At 37.0% G+C, this 23,648-nt stretch overlaps 1 protein-coding gene across 1 annotated transcript in view; it reads left to right on the top strand.

Moving 5' to 3' along the window:
* Nucleotides 1–5,054: 5,054 nt before the first annotated feature.
* DDX10 (DEAD-box helicase 10) overlaps nt 5,055–23,648 on the top strand; it is a 262,941-nt gene continuing 244,347 nt past the window's right edge. The window contains exons 1-6 of the mRNA XM_063093640.1: nt 5,055–5,323; nt 14,116–14,176; nt 15,448–15,578; nt 16,601–16,759; nt 18,459–18,579; nt 19,241–19,430. Of these exons, the coding sequence (XP_062949710.1) occupies nt 5,138–5,323; nt 14,116–14,176; nt 15,448–15,578; nt 16,601–16,759; nt 18,459–18,579; nt 19,241–19,430 (848 nt within the window). The 5' untranslated portion in view covers nt 5,055–5,137. The remainder of the gene's footprint in view (nt 5,324–14,115; nt 14,177–15,447; nt 15,579–16,600; nt 16,760–18,458; nt 18,580–19,240; nt 19,431–23,648) is intronic.

Below are 23,648 nucleotides of genomic sequence, written 5' to 3'. Positions count from 1 at the left end.
AGATTTTCACAGTGTTCACAGTGAATAATCACAGTTAAAATTTAATAATTTTTTTCATATTATTGTTTTAAAATTTTACAAATTCCGAGATAAAATACTAGATAGAATCAGAAAACAGGAAGCCATTATACAGAGAAATGAATAATTGAATATATTTTTTAAGAACAAGTATAGGGAATACTGGGAAAAAAAGAGAAAGATATTAGTTTCATCAGAACATAGTCTTGAGAGCAGGGTAAGAATTTACTTTTTATCTCCATGTCAACAGTAATAGACAAATTTAAATTATAATTGGAAGAGAAAAAATTGAGTATACATTTGTATCACTTTCTCTAAATTCAGGTACATGGCCAGGTAACTAGAACACTAAACGATGGGTTATTGTTGTTGGAAACTATTTACTACAAGCAAGAAATCTAAATTTTTTTTTTTTTTAAAGCATGGGCGAAAGTTTTTGGAAACTTTTTTTTTTTTTTAATATAAACTTAAACAGTAAAAAATTACTAGATTCTGATTATTGTACCTTAAAGGATTCTATCCTTATTAAAAACTGGAGATGAAAAAGAAACCAACTACAGAACACAAATGGGTGCAAAGACTTGCATTTATCACATATTCTTAGAAACTGTGAAGAAAATGAAAAAGCACATCAGCAACATGTTAAGTATTCAAAGTTCAGTTTGAAAAGTATAATAGATGTAAGCAGTGGTGCAGGAACAGAGACTATATTTAGAGAGTAAAATATAAAACCAAATAGTTAACACTACCACATTGAATTAAATCATTTGATCATTTGAATAAGGTGAGAATGCTAAATATTGCTCAATATTTTATTTACAAACTCTACAGACCCCACACAGAACAGACAATTATTGCTAGATTTATGGATTTCTAAAACCCAATATTTCTATATGTGAACTTAGATTTTGCTCGATATTGCTCAATTATTTTAGTTACAAACTCTATAGACCCCACATAGAACAAATAACAATTATTGCTAGATTTATGGATTTCTAAAACCCAGTATTTCTATATGTGAATGTAGATTTTGCTCATCAGATGACATAACTATGGAATGATCTGGTCTCCATATTTACTAGACTACTTATAAACAGAATAGAAACCAAAATAATATGAGGGGAAAAAATCTTTTGATTTGGAATGATGTGCTCCTGCTTTTATAACACGTTGAAAGCATGTGGCCACTGTCTTGGTTCAGTTACTCCTTTGCAAAAGCAAAAGCAAAAGCAGTAAAAGATTCACTGAAGACTGAGTTCAAAGTAAATGCCAAAAAGGTTTCTTACAGCAGTTTGAGATAGTAAAAAAAAAAAAAAAATGTAGCCTAACTGAAGTTAGAAATGCTAAAGTTCTGAGGTGAAGATGTTATGGCATATTGAAAATAAAGTATCTTCTTGTTCATAGATATCTAGGAAACTTAAATCTGTTTCTAATAATAACAATAACATTATAATTACTATTAATAATTTGAAGTCAGAGAACTGACAGTACCAAATTTATGTAGATGAAAAACATAATTGATTTTGACAGGAAGTTTCCCAAAAGTAATCATAGAGAATTCCATATTTCTTGTTGTGCATTACTTAAACTAGTGGTAAAAAAATATAGTAAAAAAATTTTTTTTTAAACTATTGAACATTTTATATCATCAAGAAATATACAACTATCTTTTAATTCATTGAAACACTTTATTTTGTGGCACTTCAACATATTCCAGATAATTTTATGCTTTCTTTACGCCAGCCCTGGAATTAGTTGTTTTTCCAAAGAGCTCTGATGTGTTTGATTGAAAAAAGATGGTATTTATAAACTGAAATCTGAGCAATATTTGCCCTCATCACTATTGGGGTATCACTGTTCTGTTTCTTAAACAAGATAATCTTTTTTAAAAAGTTTTGAAGTACTGAAAGAATGGTCTTTTCAGAGTTTTAGAGACATGTAGTTTGAAAAATTATGATGATGTGCTACTGAAACTATGTAAAGATTTACAAATAGAAACTAATGAATAATATTGAATGGGGTATCGATGTATGAGAAACTAAAAATATTGCATTTCTTCTCTAAATTTTAATATGGCTCTTCCTCCCACTGAAGTTTTGCCTATATTTGTAGCAGTAGTTACTAGGGACATTTCCACATCCTTTTTAGTTCTTTAGGAACTTTGTGAATATTGGTTGGTATGAGAAACTAAAAATATTGCATTTCTTCTCTAAATTTTAATATGGCTCTTCCTCCCACTGAAGTTTTGCCTATATTTGTAGCAGTAGTTACTAGGGACATTTCCACATCCTTTTTAGTTCTTTAGGAACTTTGTGAATATTGGTTGGCAGTGGAGAATATAGAGTCTTAAAATTAAAATGTATTAAAAACTGTTTAATTGTTCTGTGTCACAGCTGAAAGCCTGTGTAGGGGTCATTTGTACAGAAAACAAGGTGTTGGAGCAAATAAGCATTCAAACCACTATGAAGATGTCATTTTATGTGATCAAGATATGGACTATTTTTATTCAAAATGATTAAATCCTAATGACTTGATATTGAGTTCCTAATTGTGATTAAAATGTAAATTTTCTATTATTTTATGTTAAAAATTTGATTTATATAATAAACAAAATGACTTCTATTAAGAGTTCTATTTTGTTCTCTGAATAGTTTGTTCTTATTTCTTGAACACAATGCCTTATCTTTCTAAAAATATTAATAGTGGTTTTTTTTTTTTTGAAGATGTCTTTTGCTTTCTTCATTAGTTTATTAATTTTGGTTTAAAACTTTTAAGGTAAAGGATTTTCCCAAAGTTTGGTGGTCTTTGGTTATTCTTTCATGTTTAAGAGGCTGATTAGAAACAAGCGAATGCAACAACATGGATGAGCTTGGAGAAACTTATGTTGAGTGAAATAAGCAAAGCACGGAGGGATAAATACTGCATGTACTACTCACTCATAAGTGGAAGCTAAAAGAGAAAGAAGGAAGGAAAAAAAGACCACAGTGGTGTGTTGGACTTGCAGAGGTAGAGAGCATACCTAGGAATACAAAGTGGAGTGGGGAAAGGGGGATGGGGAGGGAGATCAGGGATAATTGGGTGGAGGACATGGGGTATAATCACAGCTTGTGGTAATGGGCATGGTGCCAGTATGGATCTGGCCATCACAGCTTGGGCACGAGTGGTGACAATCAGCTTTGTAGGCCATGAATATTCATAACCGATAAATAAATAAAGAAATAAGTGAATGAAGGGCTTATTTACTGGTTAATTTCACTGGAGAGAAAGGGGGAGGTTAGTGACTTGCCATTTCTTTGGCAGCTGCCCAATTGTCATTACATCAAGGTCTTTCTCTTGGGCATTCCTTCTCCCTAGAGATGAATCTTTATATATATAATATATATATGTAATTAATATATATATATATAATCTATATATATATATAATATATGCCTGGGGTGCATATATTATATATAGTGAGTTACAGCTGAGGGCTTCATTGTTCTGTATGCACACATATGTGATATATACATGTGTATGGTGTAAAATAGACATAGCATAAAACTTTACTTTGTAACCATTTTTAAGTGGCATTAAGTACAGTGGCATTAAGTACATTCACATTGTTGTGAATGCAAACTCCAGAACTCTTTATTTTGCAAAACTGAAACTCTACACGGACTAAACAGTAACTCCCCACTCCCTCCTTCCCCCGATTCCCTGACAACCACCGTTCTACTTTCTTTATAATTTCCACAACTCCAAGTACCTCGTATAAGTGGAATCATACAGTATTTGTCTTTTTGTGACTGGCTTATTTCACTTAGCAAAATATTCTCCAGGCTTATCCATGTTATAGCAGGTGTCAGAATTTCCTTCATTTTTAAAGCTGAATAGTATTTCATTTTACGTATTTGCCATGTTTTGTTTATCCATTCATCCATTGATAGGTACCTTTCAGCTGCTGTGAATATAGGTGTGTAAATCTCTCTTTGAGACCCAGTTTTCAATTTTTTTAGATATATACCCAGAAGTGGAATTGCTGGATTATATGGTAGTTCTATTTTTAGTTTTTTGAGGATGTCTGTATACTTTTATATAATCTCACCTTATTGAGCTTTACTCTCCACCACATCTAGTGTCCCTAAGTGTGGAGACTCTCCTCCCCTCCCGCTTTCTAATAAGCCAACTCCTGTTTGGGGGATGGGCATGGGGTTCGAGAAGTTATCTGCATATGTAGGGTTGAAAAGGGAATCTGAGGGCCCAAACAATCTGCACGTGAACTTGGAACCTTATTCCCCAATTCCCATTGCCACAACTGGACCCTCCCACCCACCATCTAGTGTGTACCTGTGGAGGCTCTAGGTACCAAAACCCCCAATTAATTAAAAGCCAATTCACGTAAATGGCCAACTTACAAATAACTTTTTGTATTCTTTACTTTTAGTTATCATTTTGTCTTTATAATAGCATTTTAAGGCAAATTCAATTTGACTCTCTTCTAGTTCCCTTGTTGCGGTAGGTAGTGTCTGAGGGGCCCAGAGAAAAGGGAAAACCCAGAGATGCATACGAAGAATATACAATACTCATTTCTCTTCCTAGGGAGATACACTGCAGTGGGCGGAAATCAGAAGTCATTAACTGCTTGATTTTGGGCAAATCTTTCAGCTCCCTGGGCCGAAATATGCAAAATGAGGATCACAGTTATAACTCACAGACTGTACGTGTGCGGGTTCGGGAATGTTTTGCAAAGTTGAACTCAGAGCAAATGCGTGACAGCCCTTAAAAGTTTAGTATGACGTCACCATAGTAACAGCAACCAGTACGCAGGCGTTCTTTTAAAGACCCGGTTTGCTCCTGCAGTCGCTGAACCTGCCCTCCCCCTGAGACCGCCTTGTCCCCATTTCCCCGAGACTGCTCCTCCCCGTGGAAGCCAAATCGCCAATCACCGCCCGCCTTTTCCTTGACGTCATTGGAGCGCGCCAGGTTTCAAAGGTTCGGGGGCGGGTTCCTAGATTCGCGCATGCGCCCCTGTGCGCTTTCCCCACGCTAGTTCCGCGACCTCTCAGTGCCGCGCCTCCGTCTGGCCTTAGGTATCTCGTGTTTGGGAGCGATCTGTGCTGTAGCCGCCGCCGCCGCGATGGGCAAAACTGCTGACTCCCGGACTCCGGGAGCCCTACCTGACCCGGTGCGGAGCTTTAATCGCTGGAAGAAAAAACACAGTCATAGGCAGAACCGAAAGAAGCAGTTGAGGAAGCATCTGAAGAAGCCCGAGTGGCAGGTTGAGCGCGAGGGTATCAGCCGCCTTATGCAAAACTACGAGAAGGTGAGGACGGAGCTGGGGAGGAGGCGCGGACCGGCCCCTGACGCGCGCGGAGTGGGCCGGCAGCGGGGGGCGGACCCGTCACTGGGGGACCCGGCCTGGGGAGCATGCCGTAAGTCCACTGGCTGGAGAAGGGAACGGGGTGGGAGTTGTCACCGGAAGCCCTGTTAAGGCCCCATGAGTGGTCCAGTGGGTGCCACAACCCAGGCCTCTCCACCGTCGTCTCTACACTTAAAAAATGTTAGAAGTGCAATGGTACTTAAGGGCAGGGAGACTAATGCTATAAAACTTATAGTAATATTTATAGTAATAATACAACAGTAATGGTAATAACGACACCTCCATTTTAAATCACGTATTAATTATTTGACTTCTTAGGTATGGATCTGAATATTCCCATATTACAGATGAGAAAATTGAGGCTCCAAGAGGATACGAAACTTATCCCAAGTTCTCACACTTAGCAGGTGGTTGGAATTGGATCCTAGACTCATGTTTTTCTAATTGCAAAGCTTCTGCTTTTAATGGTTAAGACAGACTGTGTCCCTCAACATCATCCATCCTCCTTCCTGTGCGCATCTCATTTTCTCCACTTGCTCATGTCGCTATCAAAGAATTGGTGTAGAAAAGTTAGATTGTTGGTCTGTTTCTGTTGCCTATCATCCCCAATATTGTAGCTTATGTTCCCAGATAAGTATCCTTGTAGTTAGGACTTTGACCTCTTAACCTCTTTCCCCCTCAAGATCCTTAGGTTCTTCAATTCCTCTCCTCCTTCCCGCAAATCCCGTGGCCTTCACCCACCGAACTCAGCCTGCTCACCCAACTCAGTGACTGACCCCTTTCAGGTATTTAACAGGTGGAATATTCCTGGAATTTAAGTCATCATGGGTCATCCTGGTATAATCTTCCTTTAAATGACCCTGAGATTAACAATAAAGTTAGAGCTTAGAGTTTGAGAGTTTGGGCTTTGGAGTTCAGATGATGATTTGATCCCGGCTCCTGCTCACCAGATGTGTGACTTTGGGCAAGTTACTTACTCCGTTTGCTTCCCTTTTCTTGTCTTTAAAAGGTGTAATAATAGTACCTACCTTATAAATCGTTATGGGGATTTAGTAAGATAATGCATGTGAAGCATTCTGCACAACACCTGGCACATAGAAATATTCCATATATTCGCTGTTATATCATTACTACTACTGTTGTATACAGAGCACTTCAAGAAAGCACTGTAAAGTAAATTGCTATTATATTTCATTTCGAACTGTGACTAGAATTGCCTAGGGAGTATAGCCTCAGCCCTTTTTTGGTTTATTCCTGTGTACCAGTGACTTCTTATTGTGTTCTACCCAGAGCTCTTCTGAGTTTGTATTCTTATTTATGACTATACTGGATGTTTTACCTAATAGGGTCACAGGATACATTAAGTGCCAGAAGTCATTTTCTTTTCCCTCATACCTCAGCAACCCCTCCTAAATCCATAATCCTATGTATTAGTTTCCTATTGCCGTTCTAACAAATTACCACAACCTTGGTGGCTTAAAATAACAGAAATTTATTCTCTCACAGTTCTGGAGGCCAGAAGTCTGAAATCAGTTTCACTGGGCCAAAATCAAGGCATCATCAGGGCCATGCTCCCTCCAGAGGCTCTAGGGGAAAATCTGTTCCTTGCTTCTTGTAGCTTCTCGTGGCTGCCAACATTCCTTGGCTTGTGGCTGTATAACTCCAATCTCTGCCTCCGTGGACATGTTGCCTTCTTCTGTTCTATGTCAAGTCTATCTCTGCTGTCCTTTTATAAGGACACTTGTGGTTGCATTAGGGCCCACTTAGATAATCCAGGATAAAATTTCCCTATTTCAAGAAATGTGATTAATTTTTATCACACCTGCAAAGTCACTTTTTCCCTATAAGGGAACATTCATAGGTTCCAGGGGTTAGGTAGGGCATGGACATATTTGGGGACCATTTTTTAGCTTAGCACATCCTAGCTCCACCATCTAAGCAGACCATTGAACCAGAAAACCTAGAATAAATCCTAGACACTTCTTTTTTACCCATTCTTATAACCATCTGACTGGTCACACTGGTGATCTATTCTGCTTCTTAAATTTCTCAAGTGCATCTCCATCTCTACTGCTATCCCCTATGTCAGGCCTCGTCATCTCTTGTCTAGAATACTACGGTAGGTGTCGCTTACAGCAGGGGTCAGCAAACCTCTTCTGTAAATGATAGTACATGTTTTCAGCTTTGCAAGTCATAAGGTAGAACTATTCAACTCTATCCTTGTAACACAAAAGTTGCCATAGAAATATGTAAATGAGTGAGTATCGTGCTCCAGTAAAACTTGAATTAGTGAAACAGGTGGCCTAGGGGATTTGGCTCTTAGGCCTTTTACATCCCTAGTCTATTCTCAATCATTTTACTCCTGATTAAAACCTTTACTTGGCTCACAGTTACTTTCAGGAAAATTTTCAAACAATGTGTCAAAAAGTTCTAGTCTATTGAAAAACTAAGTTATTTGTGGTCAGGTAGACCTGTTTTAAATCTCACTGAATTTAGGTATTGACTAGCTGCATTTCTTAATGTCCGTTGAGCCTCAGTTTCCCAATTCAACAAACAGATTATTAATCACCCAGAGGTTGTAAGGTTCAAATAATGTATGTAAACCAAGCAGTACATGACAAGCACACATGAAGGAATGATTTGCAGTTTGGTGAATTGGCCATGTTTCTTGATGCTTCTTGATGTTTCTTCTCCAGTACTTGATGTTTTCACTGCTTGTAGTAGTGAGCATTCCCATTCTCCCACCCACCCTAGGGATACGTAGTATTTGTCCTTCAAGATTTGTTTTACTCTTCTCTTATTGACCTCCCCAGGCAGAGTTAGGGCTGCTGTGCATCTGTAGGGTTGTATAAATACCTTTATTATAGCATTTATGACCTAGCTGTGATGATTTGCTTCTTTATTTAACTTCTTTAACTGCCTGCTAGATCATGAACCTCTCAAGTTCAGAGACCAGTGATATACAGTCATCCCTTGGTATTCATAAGGGATTGGTTCTAGGACATCTCTCCCCCTGTCCCCCCACCCGCCCAATTGTATACCCAAATCCATTGATCAAGTCACTCATATAAAATGGCATAGTATTTGCATATAACCTGTGCATGTCCTCCCATATACTTTGTCATCTCTAAATTATTTGTAATATTTAATACAATGTAAATGCTGTGTAAATAGTTGTTATACTGTATTGTTTAGGGAATAATGGCAAGAAGAGCCTGTACATGTTCAGTACAGACACAACCATCTGTTTTTTTTCTTGAATGTTTTGGATCTACATTTGGTTGAATCCATGGATGTGGAATGGATGTGGAACCCACAGATATGGAGGGTCCACCGAAGTCATCTTTGCTCTCCTGAGACTGGTAGCACAGTGCTTGTCCTTGAGGAGGTGCTCAGTCAGTGTTGAGATGACGTTTGTTGTAAGATTAGACCTTTTCCAGAGGCTTTGCTCTGGTTGTAGCATTGGCTCATTCTTTTTGGTCTCTTGTTTTAATGATAATTCGTAACATTTATCAAACTTTTGTACATGTTGACTTACCATATCCTCATAACAAACAACCATGCGAAATTGTTCCCATTACACGGATGAGAAAACATTAAGGCATAGCAAGGTTAAATTATTTGCACAAGGTTAAATAGCTAGTGAAAAAGGAGTTCTCGCCCAGGCAGTCTAGGTCTGACACCAGACTCCAAACCACCATACTTTACTGAGATTCATTTGTTAAACAAATGTTTAAATCCCAATCTTTTCATTAAGTTGAAGGAATAGCTCTTTTTCCTCTGAGCATTGTTCTGTTTTATTTTTCTAATTTTAGACATTTTAAGATTTGGTCAAGAAATAAATGCAGTGTGAAATCAATTGCTGGGGCCAGCAATACTAGCATGTAATCATTTAAATAGCAGATTTGTTACTCTCTTGGTAACCAAGGTGCAGACTCCTCATTGTGTGGCTCCTCAGGTGGTAGCACTTGGGAATAAAACTTTTATTATAGAGCCAGGGTACACGGTGGTGCTTAGTTGCCTCACTGGTGAAATACTGAACAATTGGATTTATAAACATTTGAAACAATTTGACAGGCACTTGTTGAGGCCTATGTAAATGTACATAGGAAAAATTCGTATCTGGGTCCCTAGGGAACAGTGATGCAGTGGAGTGGGGTTGATACATTTTTACAAATTTTATAATAGTAAATATGTATAAAATGTTATAATAGTAAATAGTATATAGGTAACTCAGTGCTGTGGAGTTAGAGGATGGTGAATTAGGGGGAAAAGGTTGAGTTACTGAGCAAGGTGCTCCTTCCGGCCAAATGTATTAGAAAAACCTTGTTTCCTCTGGACTTGCTGTCTTCTTCCTGGTGGTTGCAGCCTCAGGCAGGCCTGGTTTGGGGAGCTGACTGTGGACTGGGTTCAGCCCACCATAACTCAGCTTTACCAGCTGCCTTTGTGCTGTGTGCAAGCTGTCCAGCTGTTTGTGGTAGCCATGAGTGGAGCTCATTCTCTCTCTTTTTTTCTTTTGACACCTCGAGATCATTGGGTAGGAGCTAGTTCTTGAATGATGAGTTCACCAGATGGAAAAGATTGGCAAGGACATTCTAGGTGGAGGAGCAACATGAGGAAATACAAAGAAACGTGAAAATGCATAGAGTTTTTTGAGGGAGGAAATACTCCTTGGAGTGTTGCATGTGTTCCTGAATTGGCTTCAGATGGGTTGGAGAAGAGATTTTTTTTTTGCAGGTGGGTTGTGAGTGACTCTGGAGGCTGTGGTAAGCAGAATAACAACCTAAAGATGTCTGCATCCTAATCCCTGGAACCTGTGAATATGTAAGATGGCAAGGGGTCAGTTAATCAGCTGACCTTAAAGTAGGATGCTTAGCCTAGGATATCCAGGTGGGCCCATTATAATCATAAGGTTCCTTAAAAGTGGGAGGCAGCACAGTCTGTGTCATTGTGATGTGGCAAACACTTGATGGCCATTGTTGGTCTTAAAGATGGGAGGGGGAACATATCTTAGAAATGTGGGCAGCCTTTAGAAGCTGGAAAAGGCTAGGAAATGGACTCTCCCTTAGAGCAATCAGAAAGTTCAGCCTGGCTGACTTTTTTGTTTTAGCCAAGTAAAACCCAGTTTGGATTACTGACCTCCAGAACTGTAAGATAATACATTTGTGTGGGGTTAAGCAACTGTAGTAATTTGTTATAGCAACAGTAAGAAATTTATACAGAGGCCATGCTCAGAGACTTTATCTGGAAACAGTGGGAAGTCTGGTGGCAATTAGAGAATATGTCCCAGTTATAAAGGTTCTGGAGGCTGAGACCAGGTAGAAGACTATTGGTGTAGCCTAGGTCTTGGGTCCTCTGAGAAGCAGATGGCAAGATGGGATTTGATGAATTGGAGATTTATCGGGGAGAAATGTCTGTGAAGGATGAAGGAAAGAACAGGAATAGGAAGGGAGAGGACAGGAGGAAAGAAGGAGCAGGTAGGGAGTCTGACTGTAGCACAGTTGTAAGAAAGCTTCAGCCACCAGATGGGGAGTTTCTGTTCCAAAGTTGTCAATTAGAGGACCCCCCCAGCCTGCAGTAGTACTGCTACTGAACTTAGTCACTGACTAGGAGCAGCCAGGAGAAGCATGGTGTTTTCAGTGGTGGATCTACAGGGGTGACAGCTGGCAGGGTCAGTCAGCTGTGCTCCCCACAGTAGGAGATCTGGGTTGTGTCTTTCTAAGGACATCACATACGGTGTATGTGATGGAGAACTGGAATTGAGGCTTATTGAAAAACGATGAACTATTTGTTGTAGTTCAGCAGCTGTTTTCACTGCTGGATGGCTCAAAGTCTGTATCTTGGATTCACTGAGATTTTTACGATTATCACCTGTGCTATATAGAAACTCAGCATTCTAATCCTGCCTTTTTTTCCAATTAAAATTTGGTCTGGTGTGATTTGAGGCACATTGCTTTTCTCCTCTTGATTGCAATAGGTGGAGCACTCTAGGAAGGTTTTATACTTTTTTCTCTAGGCATTATTCACTTTTGTGAGAAATAGCTATTATCAGAGAGAGATGGAAGAAGGTGGTTAAGTGATATTCACTCTGTTCTCCCCTCTGCCCCCTTCAACTTTTCCACAAGCATTGGGAAGTCTTTAAAAAGGACTTTCCTGACTTCAGAAGAATAACAATACAGATTTTAGTGAGAGTGTGAGGATTGTGAAGACAGGAGTGAATCCCCCCACCCTCAAGCAAAAGATAAAGAGTGTTATTCTGTTTATAGGAACCACAGCCATCCTCTGCTGTATATACATCTTTTGCTGTATATAGAACTTCTGCTAAGTATTGCTTGGACTGTAACAGACTCTTCTAGAGCCAGGTTGGTAAACTTCTTCTGTAAAGCCAGATACACTTAGGCTTTGTGGGCTACACAATCTCTGTCACAACTACATAAACAATATGTAAATGAATGGTTGTAGCCGTGCTCCAATAAGACTTTTCTTACAAAAACAGGCAGCAAATTGGGATTGGCCTGCAGGCTGTAGTTTGCTGACCCCCTGTTCTAGAGGGTCAGCAGGATCAAAATTTCTTTCTCTTTCTTTGGTGACCTCTTTTTTTCTACTAGTTTAATTCAGTATGTTGTTTTCTTTTTAAATGCATTATTCTTTTTTTTTTTTATTAATTTTTAACTTCTTTTGTTTTGCCATTAAACAATGTAAACATTTTTTTTGTTGCCCTTTGCCAATTTCTCCCTAATTCTCCCCCTCCCCCTTTCCCACCTCTGGTGGCCTCAGCTTTGTTCTCTTCTTCTGAAAGTTCAAGGAATTGTTGATTGTTGTATCTTTCTTTTTTTTTCCCCTCAGCTCCTACTTATGAGGGAGGATATGTGGTATTTCTTTCTGTACCTGGCTTATTCCACTTAACATAATTTTCTCTGTGTTTGCCCATGTTGCTGCAAATAGCAGAATTTCATTCCCTTTTATGGCAGACTAGAATTCTATTTTGTATGTATGCCACATTTTCCTTATCCAGTCATTTGTCGATGAACATTTAGGTTGGATCCAACTCTTAGTTGTTGTAAATAGAGCTGCAGTAAACATGGGAGTGCAGGTATTCCTTCGACATGATGATTTCCATTCCTTTAGGTATATACCCAGCAGTGAGATTGCTGGATTGTATGGCAGTTCTACCTGTAGTTGTTTGAGGAAACTCCATACTGTTGTCCATAATGGCTGTACAATTTTACAGTCTCACTAACAGTGTAGAAGCGTTCCCCAGTGACCTCTTTTTAAGATTATGATGTTGTTTTATATTGTAATGGTTGACAGTAGAATGTTGGAACAGTTTAACTCTTCGAAGATTCCTCTCTAAGAGGTTTACAGACTTTAGAAAAATGTGCAGTATTTTGTTTGAGGAGCCCACCTTTCCTGTGCTGTGTCTCTTGATGGGGATCATAGAGGGTGTTGCCAGTCTGCCTCCTCCTGTAGGCATTCCGTTCCCTGTGAAAACAGCTTTCTAGCTGATAGTACCACAGTGCAAGGATGACCACACCTAATTTTAATGTCCTGTTTGGAAGATTATCCAACTGAAGTTTCTTGCTGGGACAGGATGTCATTTGAATAAGTCATTCTTTTTTTAGTATATGTGCTGCCAAAACAAGCACTGAGTAATCATTCTTCTAATGCTAGTACACTGATTCTGCCTCCTCTAATAATATCTGAAATGATTTGTAGGGATTAAGACAACGTTTTAACATTTGTGTTTTCAGTATTTGTGGGCAGAGAGTAACCCTGGCCTGGGTTACATCAAGAATCCTGGGAAAGATAATGTGTAGATTGTGAAATGAAATACAACTGCCATCCCTTTGCTGACTAGAGTGTAACTTAAAAAAATAAGCATTACAGATGCAACTTTCCCCTTTTGTGAATTACGAATAATTTGGTGGCATATTCCCAGATATGAGCAGTAGTACCTGTGTTCAGTATCTGTAATAAAATAATTCTGAGCAGCTGAAATGAAATTCAGAAAATTGGATTTATGCTAATAAAGAACATTAGTAATGAAGATTTGGATAATGCAAAGTTAAAGGGCAAAACGTTACTTATCATGGCATCAGAGCATGACACAGACATTTCTCCTGATTTCTTTGAAATAATACTGTTCCTTTAGTATACCCCCAAAATGAGTAGTTTATCAGGTTGGATTTCATAGGCCACAGATTTATGATTAAAATTTTGAAAAGATTGTGCTCACAAGATCTACTTTTTTCAACTAATTTCAATCTTTTGTACAAGTTGTGTATATAGAGCTATTTTCATCATGGTCTGTGGTTTGTAGTCATTTTGTCCCGTATTTTTTACACTGATGTCCCTTAAAAGATGACTGAAAGTAAATTTTCTTTCTAAAATTGAGGTGGTGATGACTTACTGTGTTCATATCTTGGAGGTGAAGGATGTTGAAGGTATTAATGTATGTTACTCACGTGTGTAGTAATTTATTTATTTTTTAATCAGCTTAAATGGTTTTACAAACTTACAGTTTTGATTCAGGACAGCTTCCTCAAGGCAAATTTCCTTTCAGAGGGAATGATGACTTTTAATTAGCAGTGATGATTGAATTTAATACTGTGGTACCAAGGATGAGCTAGGCAGTACAAGTTAGAGAAAAAATGATTTCATTGTGAAATAAATGAATTATTCTGTAGGTTATTTTGTCTTTTCTGACATTGTCCCCTTTTGTCCTTTTTTCCTAGATAAATGTAAATGAAATCACCAGATTTTCAGATTTCCCCTTGTCCAAAAAAACATTGAAAGGTAGGTTTATGGTGATCTTGGGACATGTTATTGGATTTCTTGATGCTTTTTTATAAATCAGAGAGGATTTAGGGAGTTTAACCTGAAAAATCTTACTTTGATATCATGAAAACCAATTAAAAATGAGCAGTATTAATTTGAGTTTTAACAATCTGTCGTTCTCATGATTTCTAGACCAAAGAACATTAAAAAAAAAAAAAAGATGCTAGGAGCCTCTGAATAATTAAAATGAAACCTAATCGTGTTAGTTAAAATAAGCAAAGGAACAAACAAAAATTTGATACCCTTTGTGTTGGTTTGCTAGGGTTGCCAAAACAAAATACCCAACTGAGTGTCTTAAATAACAAATTTATTTTTTCACAGTTCTGGAGGCTAGAAGTCTGAGAGGAAGGTGCTGTCAGGGTTGATTTCTTCTCAGGGCCATAAGGGAGGGATCTTTTTCAGGCCTCCCTCTTTGGCTTGTGGACAGCTGCCCTCTTGCTGCCCCTCTGTCTTTTTTTTTAATTGACAAGAATTGTATGTGTTATATACAACATAATGTTTTGAAATATGTATCAGGGTACTTTGAAAAGGTTGTGGAAAAATGGAATTAAAATGTAATATGAATCCTTCCATGAACTTTTTGAAGGCTCCTCATATATGTTGTGGAATGGTTAAATAAAGCCAATTAACATTTGCATTCCCTCACTTTTTTTTTTTTGGTAAGAACACTTAAAATTTACTCTTACTCTTAGCAGTTTTCAAGTATACAGTATATTATAAGTAACTATAGTCACCATGATACACAATAGGCATCTTGAACTTATTCTTTAAAGGCTGCATAGTATTCCATTGAGTGTATATGTACTGTATTTTCTTTATCCTTTGCTAGACACTTAGGTTGATTTCATGTCTTGGCTATTATGAATAATGCTGCAATGAACATGGGAGTGCACATCTCTCTTCAACATACTGATTTCATATCCTTTGGATATATACCCAGTAGTGGGATTATTGGATCATATTGTGACTTGCTACCTATTCACATGGCTGTCCTTCTATGTCAGTTTGTTCAAAATTCTTATTAAAAAGACGCCAGTCAAGTTGGATTAGAGTCTACCCTGAGGGACTCATTTTAACTTAATCCCCTCTTTAAAGGATCTGTCTCTAAATACAGTCACCTTCTGAGGTACTGGAGGTGAGGACTTGAACATAGGAGTTTTGGGAAGACACAACTGAGTCTGTAACACTAGGATTTTCTAAAGTATCATTTTCCCTTTCCACACTGCCAGGTTTGCAAGAAGCCCAGTACCGTCTGGTTACTGAGATACAGAAGCAAACCATTGGGTTGGCTTTGCAAGGTAAAGATGTACTTGGAGCTGCCAAAACTGGATCTGGCAAGACTTTGGCTTTCCTTGTTCCGGTAAGTGCTTTACTTATATTGGATCAGATCCTCTATTATACAGTTTTATAACATTCTGTACCTTAGGTGCGAATGAGTAATTATGTAAATAGTTGTCTTCATATTGGATTTCCTGGCTAGAATGCAAGCTTTATTAGGAGCCACATCTGTCTTGTTCTCCACCATATTCCCCAGATCCTATTGCACAGGGTGGGCACTCAGAAACTTATTGAATGAATAAATGATTGTGCCTTGACAAGCCTTTACGTTCTTGAAGGTTGTTGGATGTTCCGGTATGGCAGTTCAGTGCAGTAGGACTGGTGGGGAAAGCTGTTCCTGTTATCACCCTTGCAAACCTGCCAGTAGCATTTATTCTTGCTACCTATTTAGGACAAAGTTGAAATATTGTCATGTTAAGGAGATCTGGGCATTTGTTAAGAATTTCCTGGGTCATTGACATGTCCCAGTAAAACAGTAGAGCTTCCTAGGAATTCACTTACATCTTAGTTACATAGTTTGTCTCCTAATTTTTGATTCCTACAAAATAATTGTCCCAGAAAAATCACATTTTAGTATTTGTTCCAAGTATTGCAAAATCATTTTGCTCTTAAGTCCTAGTTTTTTTTAAAGCAGAGTATCCATACCATTAGAGAATTCATTCAATATATAACTTCAGCAGTAACACAGCTAAAAGTTTATTTTTATTTGGTTATTGCTCAGAAAATGATAAATATTTTTCTTGAGTGTGTTTTAATGGTTTGTGGGCTACACATACCTTTCACTGATATCCAGTCTCCTGATGGGATAGTTCTGGTAGCAGCTGAGCTACCATGGGGCTTCTTTTCCCTTCCTTCTGAGTTGGAGGTGGATACTTCTGATGGAAGAAAAAGAAACAAAATTTGTTCTTTAGGATTGGATAAAACTTGAGTGGTATGTCTTCTGCTTAAAGGGTGCCTTTGATTTGAGGGGCAATACTGAGATGTGGGTCAAAAAGCTGATTTCTCTAAGGACTTACTGAATATGAATTTGTTGTGTTTTTTGAGGTGCTGGAAGCCTTATATCGTCTGCAGTGGACCTCAACAGATGGGCTGGGGGTTCTGGTAATATCACCCACGAGAGAACTGGCCTATCAGACCTTTGAGGTTCTCAGAAAAGTGGGAAAGAATCATGACTTTTCAGCTGGTCTCATCATTGGTGGAAAGGTTTGTCTTTTTGTCCTTTTCCTTCTTTCTTTCCTTCTACTATGTTGAAGCATTGTGGCAGTTGACAGGCAAGAGGTGGAGACTTCATCGAAACAGACTGACCTCCTAGTCAGGTCCTCACAGGTAGTGATGCTTTGGTGTGGTCACTGTCATCTAGGGTCTGGTCCTGAAAGTCTATTTTTGTCAGGGTATCTGAAATGATGAGGCTCTCTGAGACAGCTTTACTCTAATCAGCCTATAAATCTACTTATTTATATATATTGGAAAAGATGACATTTCAGGATGTGGACTAGTACCTTTAATAAAATATCTGTCTAGAAGGTTGAATAATTCACAACATTGCTATGTCAGCAGTAGAAGAAAGGAACGTAGATTGTTTTGAGGAGTGTTTATTTTAGGTCATGGTTAAAACTTGCTGTCCAATTTTTGTTCTACTTTATAGTACATTTGGAATGCTTGTATCTGCTAGAATCTCCTCTAGACTGAAGATAAGTTCTTAACTTCTTGAATTTCTATGCAAACATACACAGAAGAAGAAAGAATAGCATCCAAACCCTCATGTACTCATGTACCTGTCACCCAGCTTAACAATTAACAACATTCTGTGGTTCTTGTCTCAAGGAGAGAGAACCTCTAAAATGTAGAGAGTTTGGCTCTTTTTTTTTTTTCAGTCCACAAAGTGTGGTGAGTAGCGTTGGAGAGCTTGTTGAGTGTTCCTGGGTACTGATTTAAAGAATGGGAGTAATTCTGGGTTTTAAGTCAATTCTGGTGGCCTTAATAGGAAATCAAGAGTTACAAATGGAGCATTCATTTAATATATATGGGGGGGAGTACTTCAAAAAGTTCATGGAAAAATAGAATTAAACGATAATACAAATTGTTCTATGAAAATTTTGAAGATCCCTGGTGTGTGTGTAATTTTTTTTGTTGTTTTTTGCCTCAAATCTGGGTATGACTAAGAATCTAGAAGACCCCTGTATTAGTCAAGTTTCTCCAGAGAGACAGAATCAATAGGATATGTTATAATTATATGAGAGGGATTTATTCGGGGAATAAGCTCACATGGCTATGAAGAAAAGTCCTACGATAGGCCGTCTATAAACCGGATGCCAGTAGTGTGGCTCAGTCCAAGTCCAAAGGCCTCAAAACCAGGGAAGCTGATGGTGTCCTTGGTGTAAGTTCTGGAACCCAAAAGCTGAAGAGTCTCAAGTCTGATGTCCACAGACAGGAGAGAAGAGTGTATCCCAGCTCCAGCAGATCCAGAGAGCGGTTTACCTCTTTCTTCTGTCTCTTTTGTTCTTTCTGGACCCCCAGAAGATTGGATGGTTCCCATCCATACTGAGGGTGGGTCTTTCACACCCAGGCCACTCAGACTCTCATACTAATCTCTGCTGGAAACACCCCCATGGACACACCTGAAAAGATTGCTTTACCAGGTTTCTCAGCATTCCTTCATCTAACCAAGTTGCCATCTATAATTAACCTTCACCACCTCTGAGCTCTTTAGGTCTTCACTCAGGAATTTGATTTAGCCCCCAAATTTGGATGCACTGCAGAAATAGAAGAGAGAAGTTATGTTTTTTTCCTGAATATGTAAACTGCTATGATAAAATGCCACATGCAGATAGCTTTTTATAGTTTTGGTATACAGGCTGCTCAGTGATGTGTCTGTGTAATCAAAAGAAATAACTGTTTTCAGGATCTGAAACATGAAGCTGAGAGGATCAACAACATAAATATACTTGTTTGCACACCGGGTCGGCTTCTTCAACACATGGATGAAACGATATGTTTTCATGCTACTAATCTCCAAATGTTAGGTGAGTCTAACAAATTTCTAATGGAAAAAAACTCAGACTGAGGAGAGAGCCATCACATTTAAATGATATAAATGTTATGTTAGATAACTATCATGATTAAAAACAATCTGAGGAATAACTTTTAAGTTTTTTGGCATGTGGGCTCCATACCTAGAGAATACAACTAGCCCTTTTTTCTTTTTCTTTTTTTTAAAAAATATGTACTCTTATATGTGAAATTAGGTACTTCAGTATTAGACATTGCCGAGAGTTTTTTTTTATCTGTCACAGGCACTTCTGATCACTGAAAGGTCAAATTGGCATTTTTTAAAATGAACTTTTTCTGTTTTGCTTGGTGATACTACCTAATGTGTATTCTTTTAATCAACTTTTTATTTTTGAATACTTGTAGATTTATGGAAAAGTTACAATAATGGTAAGAGTTCCTTTATTCCCTTCACCCAGTTTTCCCTAATGTTAACATCTTGCTTAACTATGGCATCTTTGTCAAAACTAAGATTAATATTGGTATGTTATATAAATGCCAGGCTTTATTCAGATTTCACTAGTTTTTCCACTGATGTCATTTTTATTTTCTTAGGGTCCAATCCAGGATACTGCATTGCATTTAGTCTAATATATATTTTAAATATTATAGTTCAACTTGCATTTTCTTTTTTAGTTCTTGATGAAGCAGATAGAATCTTGGATATGGGCTTTGCTGATACCATGAATGCTATTATTGAGAATCTTCCCAAGAGACGTCAGACTTTACTTTTCTCAGCAACACAAACCAAATCTGTAAAGGACCTTGCACGCTTGAGTTTGAAAAACCCTGAGTATGTCTGGGTTCATGAGAAAGCAAAATATAGGTATTTACTCTTTGATTCAATCAAAAAATCAATGTTCTTTTTTAGTTTAAGAATTTGATATTTTAAATTTATGTTTTCTAGGAAATAAAACATTTTATGTTATTAGATGTGCCAAGCATAGTAAATATATCAGTTAAAATTACTCAAATTTTGGATATATCTTTAATGTGAGAATGCTCTAAAGCAGCATTTCCCAAAATGTTGTTTGGGAACATAATTTTTTCTATAAGATGTTAACAGGTATTTTACCATTTACCAGCTCTTCTCTCCTCCCACCACTCCCCCAGATAAATGAGAGAGGGGATGAATTCCTGGATAGATAAATAGCAAATGTTGAGTCAAAGTGAAACAGTTTTTTTTAACGTCAAGATTTCTCAGAACCTTTAATGTTTTCATGGGCACTGTGACTCCCCAAAGCAGTGGGAGGTAGATACAGCTTGCTACATTTACCAAAATTATTTGGGTACGTAATCATTCTTTGGCAGTATTACGCAAGACTAATGTGCTATGGAGAACATTTTATCAAATACATTAAGATTTAGCAAAATATCTTTGTTTAAAATTGTTTTAGCATCTGTTATTTTGTCTTGGTTTCACTAAAAACTGGAGAGTAAAATATGTATGTTTATGTGACAGTAAAAAGTGTGTGTGTTAGTGGTATGCAAATGGTTGAGGGAAACTGTATTTCGATATGACAATTGGAAGTATGTGTATATTGGGTATGAATCATTATAGATTATGGACATACTTGACTTCCAGAAGAAATGTTTTCCAGTGAATATAAGTTGGATTCTGTGTTGAAGACATTAATATGGATTCAATTGTACCATTATTTGTATCTTAAAACTTTCATTTCTTCTTGCTATGAAATGTTAGTATAACAGGAAATAGATTTGGAAAATGAATTGGGTTATCCTGTTGGAAAGTCCCTAAGTACGGAAAATATAGATATTCAGGCCCACCTTGACCTTCTTCATCAGATGTCTAGGATTAAAAAAGAGCCTAAAAGAGGCCAGACTATATGCTTCCAGGTGATCCTAACAGATAAACTTTGGAGAATCTGAGTACTGGTAGCTTTTGCTATCAAAAACTTGGCAGTGGAACAGCAAGAGATATTTGAGGTGTAGTTTCTTTCTTGGCTTACTATTTAGTTGACATTGGTCTTTTAAAGTTGTGTTGAGATAACTATTGAAATTTGTTACAATTAACTTGTTAATGTAAAGTCTAACTATCTAAGTCTTTTGATTTTTCTCCTTTGTTCTTTTTGCTGTTTGCCTCGTGCTTATTTTCAAAATTCATTAGACACAAATTTTTCAATTATGAATTTCTAAAACCTTCTATAATTTAAGTTAATTGTGCATAGTATCCCTATCCCTAATTTCTGTAGATGATAGAGTTGGTTATTATCTGTAGGTTATAAAATTTTTAGAGAAAAACTGAATGTGAAGACTTTGATTATATTTTGCAAATGATTGTTGAAATGCAGTTCCATCACTTGTGAAAATGTGGCTTTCAGGAAAAAGTTTTAGAAGGCAGATATGCAGCCACATAATTTACAAAACTACAGGGTATATGATAATGACTGCAGTGCTCTGTAGATCCATATTCATTGGAAGCCCTATAAAAAAGCGTATGCTGTTGGGAATTTTGTCTGATGTAATTATTGACTTTTCCCCTTTAACAGTTAATGCATCATGACAGGTTATAATCAAGAATATCTTAAGGCATTATAGAATATCTACTCTCATATTATGAAGGAACTGGAAATTAAATTTAAAAAATTTACATCTTCTTGAAGTTGTATGTCACACTATACTTAGAAAAAGTGTAAATTTTTTCTTTATATTGCTATATGTAGACAAATAGTGCTTCTAATGTTTTTATTTTTAAGAGAAAATAGTTGCCTTTGGGCCATAGTGACTTCCTGTTTTCCAGTGACTATAAGTTGAATTCTGTGGTACATTATAAAAAATTTCAAATTTGAGATACATATTTTGAGTTTATATTATTTGAGATACATACAAATTTAGTATTAAATTTTAACTTGAAACATTAATCATTATAAAATGTTCCTTTTTATCTTTACTAATACTTTTTGCCCTTAAAGTCTAGTTTGATTGCTGTTAGTCTGCCGATAGCAGCTTTCTTTTGGTTAGTGTTTGCATGGTGAATCTTTCCCATCCTTTTTCTTTCTACACTGTGTACACCCTTAACAGTTTTAGATTTGTCTTTGTAAGTAGCATATTGATTTTTATCTAATATGATAATTGCTTTTTAACCCAGGTGTTTTCTTCTTGCATTGTTGTGCTTCCATTGAGAATTTTTCTTTTAGTCAACAAATTTTCTTTTAGTACATGTTTGTTAGTGAAAAATTCTGTTTTGACTTTTCTGAAAACCTCTTTATTTTTTGAAGGCTGTCTTGGCAAATTTTTTTTTTTTCTTTTCAAAGGTATCTTCTATTGTGCTGTAGTTTCCATTATTTCTGTTAAAGTCAGCTGACAGTTCTCTTGTTCCTTTGAAGGTATTATTATTTTTTTTTGTAAGATTTTTCTCTTTGGTTTTTACTAAAAATCCTTTGTGCTCCGCCTATTCACTCCTCCTTAACCCCTGGCAACCAATGGCCTTTCTACTGTCTCCATCTTTGTCTTTTCCAGAATGTCATATAGTTGGAATTATACTGTATATAGCTTTTTCAGATTGGCTTCTTTCACTTAGTAATATGCATTTAAGATTCCTCCAGGTCTTTTCATGGCTTGAGAGCACATTTCTTTTTAGCGCTGATTAGTATTTCATTGCCGGGATGTTACAATTTATTTATCCATTCACCTACTGAAGCACATCTTGATTATTTTCAAGGTTTGGCAATTATGAATAAATAAAGCTGCTATAAACATCCATGTGTAGGTTTTTGTGTGGACATTAAGTTTCAGCTCCGTTGGGTAAATACCAAGGAGCACAATTGCTAGACCAGATGGTAAGAGTATGTTTAGTTTTGTAAGTGGAAAAAAAAAAAACCTGCCAAACTGTCTTCCAAAGTGGCTGTACTATTTTTTGCATTCCCGCCAACAGTGAGTGAGAGTTCCTGTTGTTCAACATTGGCAGTGTTTGGTGTTGTCCGTGTTCTGGGTTTTGGCCATTCTAATAAGTGTAGTAGTATCTCATTGTTCTGACTTGCATTTCCCTATGACATATTATGTGGAGCATCTTTTTATTTATTTGATTGTGTGTAGGCTGGGAATGAGCATCTTTTCATATGTTCATTTGCCATCTGTATATCCATCCTCTTTGGAGAGGTGTCTGTTAAAGTCTTTGGCCCATTTGATTGAGTTGTTTGTTATTGAGTTTTAAGAGTTCTTTGTATATTTTGGAGAACAGTCCTTTATCAGATGTCTTTTGCAATTATTTTCTCCCATTCTGTGGTTTGTCTTCTCATTCTCTTGATGGTATCTTTCACAGATCAGAAATTTTTACTTTTGGTGAAGTCCAGCTTATGTTCTTCCTTTTGTGGATTGTGACTTTGTCATATCTAAAACCAGTTGACTTCTAATTTTTGATTGTTTCCCTTTTTTCCCTGTCAATATAAACACAGATACACACAGGTGCACGTGTATGCGTATGTGTTGTATACGCACACCCTGATAAATAGTACCAAACTATGTTCTGTTTTGCTACTGGCTTTTTAACAATGTATCATAGAGATTGCTCCACAGCAGTATATGGATAGATTTCTCATTCCTTTTTTATAGTTGCACGATATTTAATTGTGTGGATATACAATAGTTTATTCTGTGAGTTCCCAACTGATGGACATTTGGGTTGGATTTTTATCTTGTTTTTGTTTTTTATTGGAGTATTTTTGGAATAGAATCCTAAAAGTAGGTTTACTTAAAGAGCAAGTGCATGTGTATTTCTCTCCAACATTTTAATATGAAATTTCAAAAATGCAATAAATACAAAGACTTTTACAGTAAACACCTTATACCTACACCTGGATGCTACCTAATTTACTAGCCATTTATCCATCCCTCTAACTGTATATTAACCCCTCTCATTTTTTGATGCATTTCAAAGTAAATTGCAGATATCTGTATACATCCCCCTAAGTACTTCAGCACACATATCACTAATGAGAGTTAGGGTTAGGGTTGTATAGATTTTCTTTTTTGATGTAAAATTTACATATAATGAAAAATGCAAATTCTAAGTGTACATTTGCTG

The sequence above is a fragment of the Cynocephalus volans genome, chromosome 4 (assembly GCF_027409185.1).
Source record: "Cynocephalus volans isolate mCynVol1 chromosome 4, mCynVol1.pri, whole genome shotgun sequence".
Taxonomy (NCBI): domain Eukaryota; kingdom Metazoa; phylum Chordata; class Mammalia; order Dermoptera; family Cynocephalidae; genus Cynocephalus; species Cynocephalus volans.
Note: the sequence above shows the minus strand (reverse complement) of the source record. Positions and strands in the feature narration are given on the sequence as shown.